Genomic DNA, 15,049 nt, shown 5'->3' with positions numbered 1-15,049 from the left:
ATTCATACAGAGCAGCTTATTTTGTAATGTTACTTGAGAAGGGCAAATTCTATCTAGAACAGCATCAGGGAGTCCCTACGTTCTTTGTGGTGGAAAAGCTTTAAAGAAAAGCCACCTTGATCAAACTTTAAAGTGTGCAGTGGTTTTTTGAACGTTAAATATTCATAGTATGGTGCCCACTCAGGGTCTGCACTGCTCTTGAGCTGTAGAAACAGCCACCAGCACGTGTTCCCTGAGTAGAAGACTTGATGCCAGATACCGCCAGTGAAGTAGCTTGGCTTGGCAGGACAGGCATATGCTACCTCATCAGATAATGGGCATTTTGCCATTCTGGTGCTCTGGCTGTGGCAGATGAGTGCATGTGGACTTTGAAAAGGTAACTGAGGACTGGAACTGATGGAGTAGAAACTCAACTTTTAGCTGGATGCACAGGTTAATATTTGCAGGGGTGTAGGTTTTAGCTGTGTTGGTCTAAGGACATAGGCAGACAAGGTTCCTTGGGTGAATTTGATATCTTTTATTAGACCAACCCAAATAGTTGGAGAATAGTTATTAAGCAAGCTTTCGGGTTCAAACACCCTTCATCAGGTTAATATTTAAAACTCGTGTATGGTGTTGCCCATTGTTTACTAAGGAGAGTGTAATAACCCCATGGAAATGTGCGTGAAAGGTGTATGATCCCACTATTTTCTCTGTTAATGAAAGGCTTGTTATCCGTCAGCATCCTCTGCTGGTTGACTGGTGTAGCTCTGTGAAATCCCAAATACTGTAGCTAGTGCTGTGCAACTTGAGGGGATGCCCAAGCTCAAACCAGGCTCCTGTGATTTCCTGTGATGAGGTGGGGGCCTGGTCATTCTGGGGCTGATAGGATGGTGGATAGAAATTACACGGGGCTTCGCAACTTCAGTCTAAATCTAAAAAGAATATGACACCTGTCAGGGATGGTTGTGCCTAGAAGTCTCGCTGCTCCAACTGTTCTCACTCTTCTGATATGAAAGAGTGAAGTGAAGGGACGTGAGCCCACTGAACTAAGGCTGGTCGATTATAAAGCAGCATCTGGCCCATCGTGGGTGTGCCAGTGAAGCCTCTTGCTCTGTGACCCACACAGCTCTGCTTCCTTTTTTAAAAAGTTCACACTTCTTATTTTTAAACTCGCCCTATCTGGTTTGACCCGTTCAGAGTGGACCTGTGATTGACATGCCAGTACCTGCCAGCTTCAATGACATCACTCAGGATCCCAACCTGCGGCGATTCATCGGCTGGGTGTGGTATGAGAAGGAGGTGCTGCTTCCCAAGCACTGGCTTCAGGACACCTTCAAGACCCGGGTGGTGCTTCGGGTGGGCAGCGCCCATTACTATGCCATAGTGGTAAGTTGGGAGCCAGGGGTCATTTTGTGTGTGTTCAAGCCAGAAGGGCTCCCAGAGCATCAGCACTAACCTGTCTGGTGGTTCGTGCTTCCTGTGTAATGGGAAATGGTGGGTCCTGTACCTGAGACATGGCGGTGTGCTGCTAACCTCTCAGCACTCTGCAGTTTTCCCCTTTGTGTGGCCAGCTGCAGCTTCTGGAAGTGAAAACTGGATCTGAGCCCAACTCCCTCCAAGGGCAGGAGGTTTTATACAAAGTCCCAGTGATGGTCTTCCAGCTTCTCCGACACCAGAGCCAATGACTGAAGGGTTCCCTTGGTAAACGGTGGGAGGGCTAAAGAGAGTGCCCTGAGACTAGTCTCCCATCAAGGGGATCTCTGCTGTGTGTGTGACTTCACTGGGGCAGTCAGGTTGCCTGCATGTGCCAGAGGATTAGCCCTGGGGAAACTAACTCAAACCTTTGCTTCAGCATTTTTGGCAGTCATGTTGCCTTCCTCATCGCCATCATACAGAGCTAATGGTGACACTGAGCCTTCCACTTCTTCCCATTGCAGTGGGTCAATGGAGTGCAGGTTGTGGAGCATGAAGGGGGCCACCTCCCCTTTGAAGCTGACATAAGCACCATTGTTCAAGCCAGCCCTGGAGATCCATGCCGCATCACCATCGCAGTCAACAACACGCTGTCGCCATACACTCTGCCTCCTGGGACGATTCAGTACCTGAAGGATGAGTCTAAGTAAGTGCACAGAATTGCTAAAATGTTGGGGATAGAAATTACCTGCCAGGACTGTCCTCAGTAAGAATAACTTGATGGGAAGCTATTTTAGCCACTTGTTCTCAAAGATCTCCAAGTAATCTTTGAACACGTGGACTGTCTTCAGCCCTGATGCATGGCAGTTTTGCAGCAGAGGTGAATTTTGCCCATTACTCCCCAGTGCTGTGCAGGAGCTAGACTGTATTACTGCACCTGTTTTCCAGATGGAAAACCAAGTGTAAGTGATTTACCCAGGAGCAGGTAGAGGGGCAGTGGCAGAGATGGGAATGGACCCCAACACTTCTGTCTTTAAGGGCAATCTGGGTTTCCCTGCCCCTCAAAGTCCCACCTCTGTCGCCCGTCTGTTGTTCACTTACTGATGGGGGGTTGCTATCATTGCTGCAGTGTTAGTGACAAGCCCTAACTGCAAGCAAGGGATTCATAGTGTGCCACTCATTCTTTCTCTGTTTTTGCTCCTGTGGGCTGGCCTGTGACCTGTTCCCCTCTCCTTTACTTGCTCACGCACAGGTATCCCAAGGGCTACTTTGTACAGAACACCAAGTTTGATTTTTTCAACTATGCGGGAATTCACCGCCCGGTTGTGGTGTACACAACCCCTGTTGCCTACATAGACGACATCACTGTGACTACTGCCCTCTCGGGGAACATCGGTACGTGCCCAGGCAATTGCAGCAACCCATTTCCTGTGAGGTGAAAGGGGGCAATGAAAGGGTTACCCCTTCCTTTGGCTGTGTAAGTGCCTGGCCTCCTAGCCCTGCCCTTCCCTGTGCTTGTCATCTCTTTGGTCCCTTACAACTCCCTTCATCAAGCCACCCATTCCTGCCTTCTCATTCTGCTGGCTGTGTTTGGGGCAGCTTTGCCAGCTTGTCCCCTAATATCTGTTGGTTCTCCTGTCCTGTAGCACACCCCAGCTGTGAACCCCACCTCCCCTTCACTTCTCTGTGGGCTCCTAGCCCCATGGAGAAGCAGGAGTATGGTGACTGGTCAGCCCAGGTGGGTATATGGTGCTGTACATGTTTGTAGAGCTGGACAAACAGCTGGTGTTATTGTCCATGACAGGCAGCTTTGACAAACACATCCAGGGAGATGAAGTCCTCTCTTGCCAGAAGTTTGGCAGGGACATTGCAGGACACCACGTTTACAGACTGAGTCCTGCACTTGTACTCTTAAGAGTGGATTCTCCGTAGCACATTCACTCCTGGCTGATCTGTCTCTGGAAGCAGTAGCAGTGGTCACTGGGGTTGTGGACATGTGTCCACCAAACTAGCCCTTTGTAGGTCAGTCATGACTTGGTCTCGTGCCTCTGAGTTCTTGGACCGGATTTGAACCAGCACACTAAAGCTGGAAGCCTTCTACTCTGTTACCAATATGACAAGCCAAGCAGTCCCCACAAACCTTTAAAACATGACATTCAGATAAGCAATTGTTTGTTTGTTTTTTTAAATCTTGACTAGTGCATAGCTTCTAAGTCAAGGTTTACAAATAGAGGAGAAACACTCCATTGAACTGGGAGTGATATGTCTCAGGAGCCTGCCGCCCAGTGGGCAACACGTCAGTGAGGTGCTGACTGGGAGAGGACTGTAAGGCAGTGACTTCCATCACTGGAGTCACCAGGAAATGCACCCACTGCTTCTTTGAGTGTGTGATGGAAGATGGGTCTCTAACTTGCTCTGTGTTTTCCTTTGGGCCAGGTGTGGTGCGATATGAGGTATCGGTGATTGGCAGCTCACAATACTCCTTGTCACTGAATTTACGTGAGAAAGAGGGAAAAGTGGTTGCCACAGGCCAGGAAGCTGTGGGGGAATTGAAAGTGGTGGATCCCAAACTTTGGTGGCCTTATCTGATGCATGAAAACCCTGGCTACCTTTACTATTTAGAGGTAATGAGCCCATTCATCTCACTGTTCCCCCAGTAAACTGAAGGGAGTGCATGGATAGGCTGAGACATTCCTCAACATGCCTTTTGAAAGCAGCTGGCTACCTGCTTTTGCTTCCTGCCCTGTATGATATCTTTATTCATTCCATAATGCTTATCAAACCTTGTCAGCTTTATGCTTTGCTAAAGTGAAGCTGAAATGCTGAGGGAAAAGGACTGGGTGTGGGGGAGAGGATTGAGAGGCTGCTAGATTCAAAATCTTACCCGGTGCTTGTGATCAGTACCGCTGTCTTGTCCCCAGGCCCAATCCAGCTCTTATTGAAGGTGAAGAAGTGTGCTTCCAGGGACTTCAATGAGAGCTGGATTAGACCCCTGACCAAGTAGGCGAGAGTGATCATATGGGCAGGCGGAGATTAACTGGGATGGATTGCTAACATATTTCTCTCGCTCTACAAATGCAAGGAGCATTCTTCCCCAGTACAATACGCTGGTATAGCTTTGTTTTCAGAATATAGCACCAAATCCTTGAGACTGGAGTCCCTACCTGCCTTTATCTCCTCTGCGTGAATTGGAATCGAATGGTGGTTGGATCAGTCAGCCCACAGATAGTCTCCAAAGCCCCAGGTGCATCTCTCTTGGGAGCAGGCTGAGTTTCAGTCTTTAGGTGGTAACTGGGAGGTGGTGTGCTACGGAGTCATGCCCCAGCGGGATAGTACTGGCCGTCAGGAGCGGGAATCAGCTCCGAGCCCTTTAGAGAAATCGGTCTAAAGCTAGACAGCCTGCCTGCCTTCCTTCTCCTCCTTGCACCCAAACCTGGACTCCCACCTTCTCCTTCTGCCAGGAGTTGACCCTGGCCTCTGGCTACACGGTTAGATGAGAGGTAGGTCAGACCAGGACGGAAAGCTGAGATACAGCTGTAAAATGGATGGGGAGCACAAAGCATGGGTCCCATGGCATGGGACTGTCTGATGAGAGGAGCAGTGAGTGTCTTGCCCTTTGTGCTCTGTGTTGACATGGGTGTTGGCTTGTGTTGTGTTTCCAGGTTAAATTGTCAGCCCAGGTGGACGAGGACCTGACTGAGGATGTGTACACAGTCCCTGTTGGGATCCGCACTGTACATGTGACCAGCAGCCAGTTCCTCATCAACGGGAAACCCTTCTACTTCCACGGAGTCAACAAGCATGAAGATGCTGACGTAAGTGCCTAGAGCAGGGCATCGAACTGCTGAACTGCTCCTGTCCGCTCCCTTCCCGTCCACCTACTCTGGATTCATGCATGGGACTGCCAGGAACTCCTAGTCAGCTTTAGATGCGTGCCAGTGATGAACTAGGCTGCTGAGGGATTTCTGTTGGAGTGGTTTAGGCCCTGTAGTGCTAGTTGCTTGTTGCATGTGCACTCCATTGTACTATACATAGACTTTGCACAACAGCAGCCTAGAAGGGATTAATGAAGGGGTGGGCAATTATTTGGGCCTGCAGGCCAAAGAGGCAGTTTTGGGGAGTTGTCATAGACCAATCGGCATGCTCCCCGCAATAGCCTGGAGCCCGCACAGCCCCAGCCCACCCTGCAGCCACTCTGGACTTGCCCCAGCCAGAGCGGACCAGCTTGGGACCAGCCCTGGGCCACCCTGCACCTGCTTTGGACCACCCACCCATGATGAGTAGTGGCAGAAGTGGTGGTAGTTGGGCAGAAGCTGGGCATGGGGGAAGAGTGACCGCCTCCCCCTTGCTGCTGCTGGGCCCTTCTTGCTGCAGTCACCTGGAGCCTGCACCCTGTCCAGCTGCTGCCACTGCTGCTCATCGTGGGTGGGCGGTCTGAAGCAGGCGCAGGGTGGCCAAGGGTTGGAGCTGTGTGTGTAGGTCCTGGTTGGTCCAGAGCTGGTCTGCTCTGGCTAGGGCAAGTCCAGAGTGGGTGTGGGGCCGGGGCTGTGCATATGGGTCCCTGCCAGACTCTGTGGGGCTAGCAATCGTGGTAGCCAGAAGGAGCTGCCACTACCAAGGCTGCCTAGAAATGCAGTCCAACTGTGGAGCCGCCCCAGCCCTGCTGCATGCCAGGGGCCAGTGGGATGTACCATGGACAGGATGGCACCTGGCCCAGGTGGGACCAAGGGACCTGCTGCAGGCTGGACAAAGTCCCTCCACGAGCTGGATCTGGCCCGTAGGCCATATTTTGCCCCTCCCTGGGTTAATGGGTAAAACACACTGTGGTGAAAGAGCTGGTTAGAAACTGCTGCTACAAATAACAGTGGCTGAAGCAGAATGGGGCAGCAAGTCAGGGAAGGGGGCTGCTGAGTGGCATCACTGTGGTGAGGCAGCTGAGCTACAAGAACCTGGTAGAAGCTGAAGGGGGAGTTGTGGCAGGAGAGACTGCTGTGACATGAAGGAAGGGACTGTAAGAAACACGCCTGAGCTACTTAACAGTGTCCCTGGGCGAGGGGAGCCGAGTCCACTACACCCCATCTCACCTGACAGGCAATAGGACCAAGGGCTAGCAGACCCCAAAGCTGGACATTTGGTCCTCCAGACTCTGGGGCTGGGTGTGATCTACCTGTCACCCCTGAGAAGGTAAGACCTGAATAAAAGCAGATCATGAAAAGATGGTTACTTTAGGTTTGGCTATGACAGGGCACCAGGAACACGGGCAGAGCCCTTTGAGGAAGAGATGCACTTAGACTTTGTGGCAGGTTGCATGATTTAGCTTGGTGCGGTGCAAAGTATTGTTCGTCCCTTATTCATAATGGATTTTTTTGTCTGCTTTTCCCTCAGATCCGTGGTAAAGGACTGGACTGGTCCCTGATCGCCAAGGACTTCAACTTGCTGAAGTGGCTTGGAGCTAATTCCTTCCGCACGAGCCACTATCCGTATGCAGAGGAGATCATGGATCTGTGCGACACATATGGCATCGTGGTTATTGATGAGTGTCCTGGAGTGGGGATGAAAGACATGTAAGCGACTGGTGGAAAGTCCTCTCTGCTTTTTACCCGGGCTGCTTAAAATGAGTATTTGCTGAGCACCAGTCGTGATAGCTCAGACTGCAAGAGCACAGCTTCTCCCTATAGTCACTGCACAGCATAATGCAGCCTTACAGTGGAGGTAGGACCAAACTCTGTTCCTAAACTGCACAGTGTTGAGCTAATTGGGTCTATCCCCATCTGTATTGCAGGCCTGAGCTGTGCCTGTTCACACTGTAGGCTCCTGAGCTGTAACTGGAGCTGCTTTAAACCTGGTGGCTTTAAATCTGTACAGAAAAGACCCAGTTCATCTGAACCAATGTGGCCTTGTCCTGTTTCAGCAAACCTCAATCTAGCCAGACCACTCGCGATGAGTGAGAGGAGGTTGATGAAAGGCTCTGGTTTTGGTTCATTTTCAGTTCAGGCACACAAGCTGCACTGGTGACGGAAGAAATCCTGGGGGTGCTGCTGGGGTCTCTGACAGGATTGGGCAGCGCTGTGTTTTCTGGAGGAAGAGGAGGAAGTGTTGCAGCCAGGAGACAGTTTTGGGAAGGAGCACGTGTGGTGGAAGGGAGGTTGCATATTTTGCCGGCACTTCTCAAGCCAATTACCATTCTGCAAGTAGCAACTCCCTATCCAGGGACACAGGGTCAGCTCCATCTCTGTGGAGGGGCTCCTGTCAAGGTTTAATTTAGACCTTTCTGCTGCAAAGTCCTTGGTGATTATTGTTAGCACAAAAATGGATTTACTCGGCAGCTGTGTGACTTACTTTTGCTTCCTTGTGTCTTTGAGTGAGAACTTCGGGAACCAATCCTTGGCACATCATCTGGTGGTGATGGAGGAGCTGATCCGCAGGGATAAAAACAGGCCATCGGTCGTGATGTGGTCTGTAGCCAATGAGCCCGCCTCAGAGCTGCCTCCAGCAGCTAACTACTTCAAGTAAGTGCAGATTCTTGCACATGGCTTGATTGATTATGAGGAATGGGCTGTGTAATGTTGCAGACAGCAAGGAGTTGAATTGGGAAGACAGGCATCCTTCTCTACCGAGCAGTAAACTCCCATACTCTGTTCAGGAGTCTTTGTAAAGTCTGTAAAACTTGTTTCAGTCTTTTCTGTGCTTGCTGGGTCTTTGCCTGGTGCACATGCACGTTTGCACGGTGAGTCCAATCCCCCACAGTGGCACTTTGTCCTGCTCCTTCTTCAGGCTAAGGAACTGTTAAAAATTATTGGGAACCCATTTAGGAGGAGGTGCCCTTTTTGAGACTAAGGTTCAGCAAAAGCAGAACATGGTTGGGTTTCTCCTTACTGCAGGGAATCAGGGGTCAGAGTCACTTCTGGCTTAAATTTTGGACTGCAGTGGAGCTCAGTCAGTGCATAGGGGAAGCCCTCGGCTGAGGAAGTCGCAGTACTTGGCTGCTTATTTTGATCTGCAGGAAGCTGGTGACTGTCCTCTTGGGACTGGCTTTCTTAAAGGCTGAACAGATCCACACTACTCATCTTCTTAACAACAGGAAAAGGGCCACAGCCCCTTTCCACAGCTCAGTGCTGCTGGTTTGAGGGAGAGGTAGATAAACCACTTCCCCATACTTTGAGTTCCTGCTGTGATTTCTCTGGCTTTCAGCAGCCTCCACTGATCTTTTCACTGTGTAACCTTCACCTGAGCAAGTCCATTGCTTTCCCTCCCAAGATTATCTGCATACTAAGAGAGATGAACACCACCCTGTGGCTTGCACTTCTGACCTTAAAAATATTCCATTAAACTGCTCCAAATGTGAGGGGGCGGGGGAGTTCTTGAGGTTTATGAGGCTTTCTCCTTGGTGATGGACGCTTGTGTTTTACTGTTTGTAAACAGGACAGTGATAGCTCATACTAAAGCCATTGATCCCACCAGACCTGTAACCTTTGTGTCAAATGCTAATTACGCTCGTGATCACGGTGTAAGTTTAATTTATTTTCTAGATCTTTTTTTCTTTGGTTTGCTGAATAAAACTGGAGATGGGGGATGTTTGATGGTCCTTAGCTCCACTTCTCTCCCTTCCTATAACAGATGCTTAGAAACCAGGGAGGGCAGGAGAGGTTTGTTCTGCTGAGTTTAGACGCAAAACACATAGGGCCCAGCCCTCCAAATCTCTCGGACAAAGGTTGCCGGGGTTGCGTTTCTGGAGGGGAAGGTGTGCAGAACCTGCCCCACTAGGCAAAAATATAATGCTTTCACACATGCTTTGTGGTTCTGTTGCCTGCTGATCTATGCCTGAGTCTCACCCTTGCAGAAAGCTGTTTTTTAACCCACCGCTGCAAACTTCCCTAAAACTTAACTGTCCTCAGCGAGGTTGAGTAAAGAATGCTTTGCCTTAACTTTGGGTTTAAATGGCTCTTGATCATCTTTAGCAGCCACCTGTTAACTTCCCGTAACCTCCAAACCTCTCCAGTAGGAATTCAGCTTCATAGCCGGAGCTTCTGAACTAGGTGCCTCCACTCTGAGAGTGGTTCCTAAGCATCTTCATGGGCTACATCCTGCTACGGACAGCCTAAAGCCTTGAAGTGCTTGTGTCTCCATAGGTAACAACTACATTGGAAGCCAGATGCCACACACAAGGATTTGCGGTGGTTTCACTCTAACACATCTCTGTAACTGCTCTGTTCTTAGAAAGCATGTGGCCAGGTGTGTGTATATAACACACATACCTGCTTGAGGTTATCTTTCCTTTTCCTTTCAGAGTGCAAATTGGGCGGTCTGACAGCTAATATGTGGCCCGAAACTCGGAAAGACTGCAACTCTTCCCCCTTCCCCAAGCAGAATTAGAATTGGTGGAGTTAGTTTTAGGGGGCTGGGAGGGAGCTGCTGTTGATTTGAGGTAACATCCCACCCATCCCTAGTTGCAATGCAAACACTGCTCCGACTACAGTGGCATTTTGCCTCCTGTGGGAACGTGCTTATTCCAGTAGTTCAGGGAGACGCACAGGGGATGGAAAGAACTAATTTCATACACAAGTTCTCATGTTAGCACCTTTAATACAAACACATTAGAAGAACATTAGGCAAGTAACATACAGCAATGCCGCTTTGCTCCAGCAGGCTGACACCCTTTATCATGCTGTCCATGTAGTAGAAATGGTATATAACTTGAACACTTAGTCTTAAATTGCCCTGCTGATGCGTTTAATTCAAAGTAATAACCACTAAGTTGACGATCGCATTAGCTCATGCTAAAAAAAACCCACGCTTGAATATATTGCCAGACATCTTGGAAATTCCAGGAGTACTAACAATTGTAGGGCTAAGTTAGACTGGCTTCTGTTTGCCTAAGTCTGTAAGAAAAATTATTACTGACTGGTTAAATTGCTTCCTGCATTTTCCGAGAGGGGCGGGGTTGGGGCAGCCTCTTTACAAGAGGTCATTCATCCTCCCTGTAACTAAATGGAGCTCTCCCAGAGGACAATTTGGCTTCGTTAATCTATGTAGGAGACTTTAGGTTTCATTACAGATGCTTCTATTTATTATTTCCCCAGGCTCCTTATGTTGATGTAATTTGTGTAAATAGCTACTTCTCCTGGTACCACGACTCTGGCCACTTGGAGGTTATTCAGCTGCAACTCAATACACAGTTTGAGAACTGGTATGAAACCTACCACAAACCCATTATCCAGAGTGAATATGGAGCAGACGCTGTATCTGGGCTGCACAGTGTAAGTTTTTGGGGGGTTTTGTGGAAACACTTATTTAAAATAAGGTCTTACTCAAACTTAACACTGCTTCATAGAAGTGTAGAGAAGTAGGGCTGGAAAGGACATGGTAAGTCATCTAGTCCAACCCTGTGCCTGAGGGGTTAGACTAGAAGACTTACTAGATGACTATCCAAACCGGTCCATACAAATCCTTGTCTCACCTACTACTAAAACTGCATGGATTAACTCTGTCGCACAACTATAAGGTACAGGATCCTAACCTGCCACAGGTAAAGCAGGGGGACAATGGTGGTTAGTGCCCTTTTGCTACAGGAATTAAAATATGCCCGAGAGCACCAAGGCATAGAGAGCTATACTCCCTGCTGCAAAGGAAGGCAACCACTCTTCCAGTCCGTATCAGTCTAGCCATGTTAAATTTTGTCCTGACCCCAAATGTTGGGATCAGTCCAACCCTGAACAGAGGGGCTAGATTCTTTAGCTAGAAACCTTCAGGTTCTTGTCCCAGTAGGAGCATAGACCCCCAGACAAAGTCCCCAGCTGTGGGTGCAGCCAATATCCATTGCTGCTAGATCTGACCAATTTTTATCCAGCCTCTTCCTGAACACCAACAATGGAGATTCTGCAACTTCCCTAGGCAGTCTATTCCAATTTTTCACTCTTCTAACACATTTTTCCTGATACCCAATCTATAACTGCTTTACTGCAACCTCAAGCCACTAGTCCATGTCCTGCTCTCTGCAGCAAAAGAGAAAAGGTCCTCTCTCTCTTCTTTACAGCAGCCTTCAAATGGCTGAAGACTTGCCCCTTACTGTTGAGACATTTTCCATTATACGTAAAAGTCCCCAGATGCCATACTGATGCAAGTGTTGAAATCCTGGTCTCACTTAAGTCAGTGAGTTTTGGGCCATTGGCTTCAAAAGGGAAAGGATTCCATCCTAGGGAGGGTGAGAGGGAAGAGGTCTCCACTTCCAGTAAAAGGACTGCTGCAGGCTGTTAATAAGTTTTCCTTCTCATTCTGTCTGTTGCTGCAGAAGAGATGTATAAAACTTAGCTACACCTTCTCCATTGGAGTTGTCACTTGCCTGCTGTAGCATTTCCATTATAGACCAGTCAGATTTACAAGCTGACCCTGCTTGGAATTGTTCAAGCCACTGCTTAAAATAAACCTGTTTAATAAGTTATGCTCTTACGCTATGTCATAGTTTTCCTTTTTAGGACTAATTCTGACAGGCAGGCCACAGCTAATTGCTGATTCATATCTCAGTGGCCCAATCTCCAGAGAACAGATTTAGAAATATTCTGGGTTTTATTTGGGGAGAATATCAAGCAGGCATTAGGGAGAAAAGCTGCTTTGTTCTGGGACAACTATGAGAATCTCTTGTAGAAGGCAGAGCTAGCTAGCTTGAGATGGGGTACAGAGCACCTGTGTACCCATTCAGTTACCCACTCTTTTTTGCCATTCCTGGCCTCTCTGAAGCAGCTGCTGTTTCCTCTCTTGGACCTGGCCACAACTGCATGGTAGATGGAGTGCGTGAGCAACCTTAAAGGTCGTCAGTAAAGTTACCGCAGAGAGTCCCATGCTAGAATTGGCAGTGGCCTGCATTTTAAAAGACTCCTCTCCCTCCCTGGACTGTAGGATCCACCACTGATGTTCAGCGAGGAGTACCAGGTAGCAGTGCTGAAGCAATACCATGCTGTCTTGGACAAGAAGAGGAAGGAGTATGTGATCGGGGAGCTCATTTGGAACTTTGCTGATTTCATGACGGACCAAGGTAAGCCAACCGCAGGATGGCACAAGAGCTTCCATCCCCTAACATCACAGCCTTCCCACTTTGGACAGGTGTAGACAAACTAAGTGCCAACAAGTCACGTAGACCACCTAGCTGGCTTAGGTAACACTGAAGTACTTCATTTAGAAGTTCCCTTGTTGCTTCCTTTGTGAAACTCTCTTTACTGGGGGAGCAGGTGGGGTGAAGGAAAAGGTAGATGCTTGAATGTTAAGATTCGAGTCCAGAGGGAAGCAAAGCTGGCCAGAACAGCCCTTCATCCCTAGAGCTTCCTTCTCGTTTTATCATCCAGCTCCTCCAAGAACTCTCCAGAGTTGTTTTGAAGAGCATGCAGGGTCCACAAGCAGCTTGCTCTCCTGGTCTCAGAGTTTCATTGTTCACTTTGTACACCAATCAAACTGCTGGAGAGGGTTGCTGCTGTGCTACAAAATAGGACCAACTTCTATAACCAGCTTGGCTAAAATTGTGCTGGGAACAGGGGGTGTGGAAGAACATGCTGCAGCAAGTACTTAAATGCAAACAATCAGACTTTTTTCTGCTTGCTACAGTGGATCCAGACAAGAGTGTCCTTTAAGTAATTTTAATTCAGTCAGCTAAACAGCATTGTTTAAAGTTGCCTTCTGTGGCCTGCAGAGGACTCTGTGCGGGTCCCAGATAACTTCTGAATGTCTTCTGTGTAGCCAGCTCCCACATCTTGGTCTCCTGATGTGTCCAGTGACAGCGTGTGAATGGTAACAGTGGGGCAGAGCTCAGTGTTTGAGGACAACAGCCTCACGCCTTGGAATTAGAACTACCTACATGCCTGCAGGCTCCTGTGCTTTAAACCGGAGCCAAGCAGTTAGTGTGCAGAGAAACAAAACCAGTTTTTGCTGCTGCTCCGTGGAAGTGACTTGATGAAGGGTTAGTTTGTTTCTGCTGTTGCAGTGGGACGGGTGCAGAGTAATATGCAGAGCAGGCTGGGGTGCAATCACTTCTCTGTGACACAATCATGCTGAAGTAACATGTCCGGTTCACAGTGGCACTTCCCGTCACACACAAATGAATCAAGGGGGGGAAAAAGAGGTCTAGCATTTATTACTGCCTCCTCCCCCAGAAAGCCTGACTGCCCTCAACATCTTGTCTACTGAGGACATACACAGCTGGATTTCAATCTGTGACTACCCTGGCATTTCCAGCCTGTGTCCAGCTCTAATAGCAGCAGTACCCAGTATGGCAATGTGGAACAAGGGTAAAAATGGTTGGCTGCTGTATGCTGCTAGGACTGGTGGTGGGGGATAAAGCAAGGCAAGATCTGGCATAGGTGTGCAACCATTATTTGATCCACAGTGTGGCATATCAGCAAGACTTAAGTTGTGACTGATAAAGAAAGCATGCAGTATTATAAGGGACCAGTTACACTTATGCTGTCTCCAGGGTGGTAGTAGCCAGGAAATGAACATGCCGTCTACTCGTTCTCCTTAACTGACAGTTTCAAATACTACTGAGCAATTTCTCAATAGCAGAAACCACAAATGCAGGCATAAGTGGGGGGGAACTGTTCAGGGAAAATGGACAGGAAATTAAAAATAATGCCCTTGCAGCCTGTAGAGAGAGAGAGGATACAGCTTCACTCTGTGACAGAAGACTACAGGGATCTGATAGGGATGTGAAAGGTTAAACTATAATTATAATTTACACTGTTGGTGCATTACAGTTAACATTTAAAATGGACTACATTGTATGAATTATTACATGGTTTACCCATACTACTTCTTCAGCATACCCTTCCCAGAGGCAACCCAATCTGTCTTTCCACATCTGCCTGCCCCTTCCACTAGCAGTTTGCACATGTAACTAGGGCCAGGGTAGGAGGTGGCAGTGGAGCCAAGCAGAGCCAGCCTTCTTCCCAGAGGAGGAGAAAGGGAGGTAGGGCAGGGCACAATGGCCAGCAGCAGGAACACCACTTGCTGCCTGCCACCTGCATGTCTTGTCCTGTGGCAAGCAGGGTGAGTGCTGGCTGCTCTGTAGGCATGTTGTCAGTTAAATGGTTAATCAATATAATTAGGAGAGTTTAAACAGCTAATTTTAAAATTATGTTTACATCATGGCTGCTGGTTTTAAGTCCAAAAGGGCATGAACAGTCAGTCAAGGAAGATGCAGGTTAACAGCAAGGGTGACTCAAACATTCCTTAGAACAGGAACATAAAATGTTTTCTTGGTGAAATCGAACTGTGAAACAGCAGGGGGAGAAAAGCCAGCTACTTCAGGTTACACAGTTCTCACACCAGGACATTAGAGACTTTATCTTGCTGTGAGCTAAAGGTTATTAGGTTGTCTGCATCAGTGGCTCTCGACCTTTTTGGGACACAGCGCTCCTCTATAGCTTGTGAAATGTGCAGTATTAGATTTCAAAAACTAAGTTTATAGACTACAATGCTTACTGCCTCCACCTTGCAGAGGGACTGGGCAGTATGGGTGGGAGACAGGCAGATGTGGCCTGGCCTTGTCTGCCATTCTCCTCACCCTTTCTAGCACCCTAGTTGAGAATCACTGATGTACACAGATGGGCATACTTAACTGGGTGGAGGTGTGCCTAAAAAGGGGGCTGTATGGATGGATTTACATGCGGGG

The 15,049-nt window shown here is 48.5% G+C and overlaps 1 protein-coding gene across 1 annotated transcript in view; it reads left to right on the top strand.

Annotated features, from left to right (window-relative positions):
• The first annotated feature begins 1,032 nt into the window (after positions 1-1,032).
• The window catches only part of GUSB (glucuronidase beta), a 14,405-nt gene continuing 388 nt past the window's right edge, over positions 1,033-15,049 (top strand). Inside the window, exons 1-10 of the mRNA XM_014524497.2 lie at positions 1,033-1,368; positions 1,920-2,101; positions 2,648-2,790; positions 3,832-4,019; positions 5,058-5,210; positions 6,781-6,959; positions 7,758-7,904; positions 8,818-8,902; positions 10,476-10,652; positions 12,289-12,424. Coding sequence (XP_014379983.1) covers positions 1,198-1,368; positions 1,920-2,101; positions 2,648-2,790; positions 3,832-4,019; positions 5,058-5,210; positions 6,781-6,959; positions 7,758-7,904; positions 8,818-8,902; positions 10,476-10,652; positions 12,289-12,424 — 1,561 coding nt within the window. The 5' untranslated portion in view covers positions 1,033-1,197. The remainder of the gene's footprint in view (positions 1,369-1,919; positions 2,102-2,647; positions 2,791-3,831; positions 4,020-5,057; positions 5,211-6,780; positions 6,960-7,757; positions 7,905-8,817; positions 8,903-10,475; positions 10,653-12,288; positions 12,425-15,049) is intronic.

Source organism: Alligator sinensis, unplaced genomic scaffold, assembly GCF_000455745.1.
Source record: "Alligator sinensis unplaced genomic scaffold, ASM45574v1 scaffold1227_1, whole genome shotgun sequence".
Taxonomy (NCBI): Eukaryota; Metazoa; Chordata; order Crocodylia; family Alligatoridae; genus Alligator; species Alligator sinensis.
The sequence above is the reverse complement of the archived record's forward strand: the minus strand, read 5'-3'. Positions and strand labels throughout refer to the sequence as shown.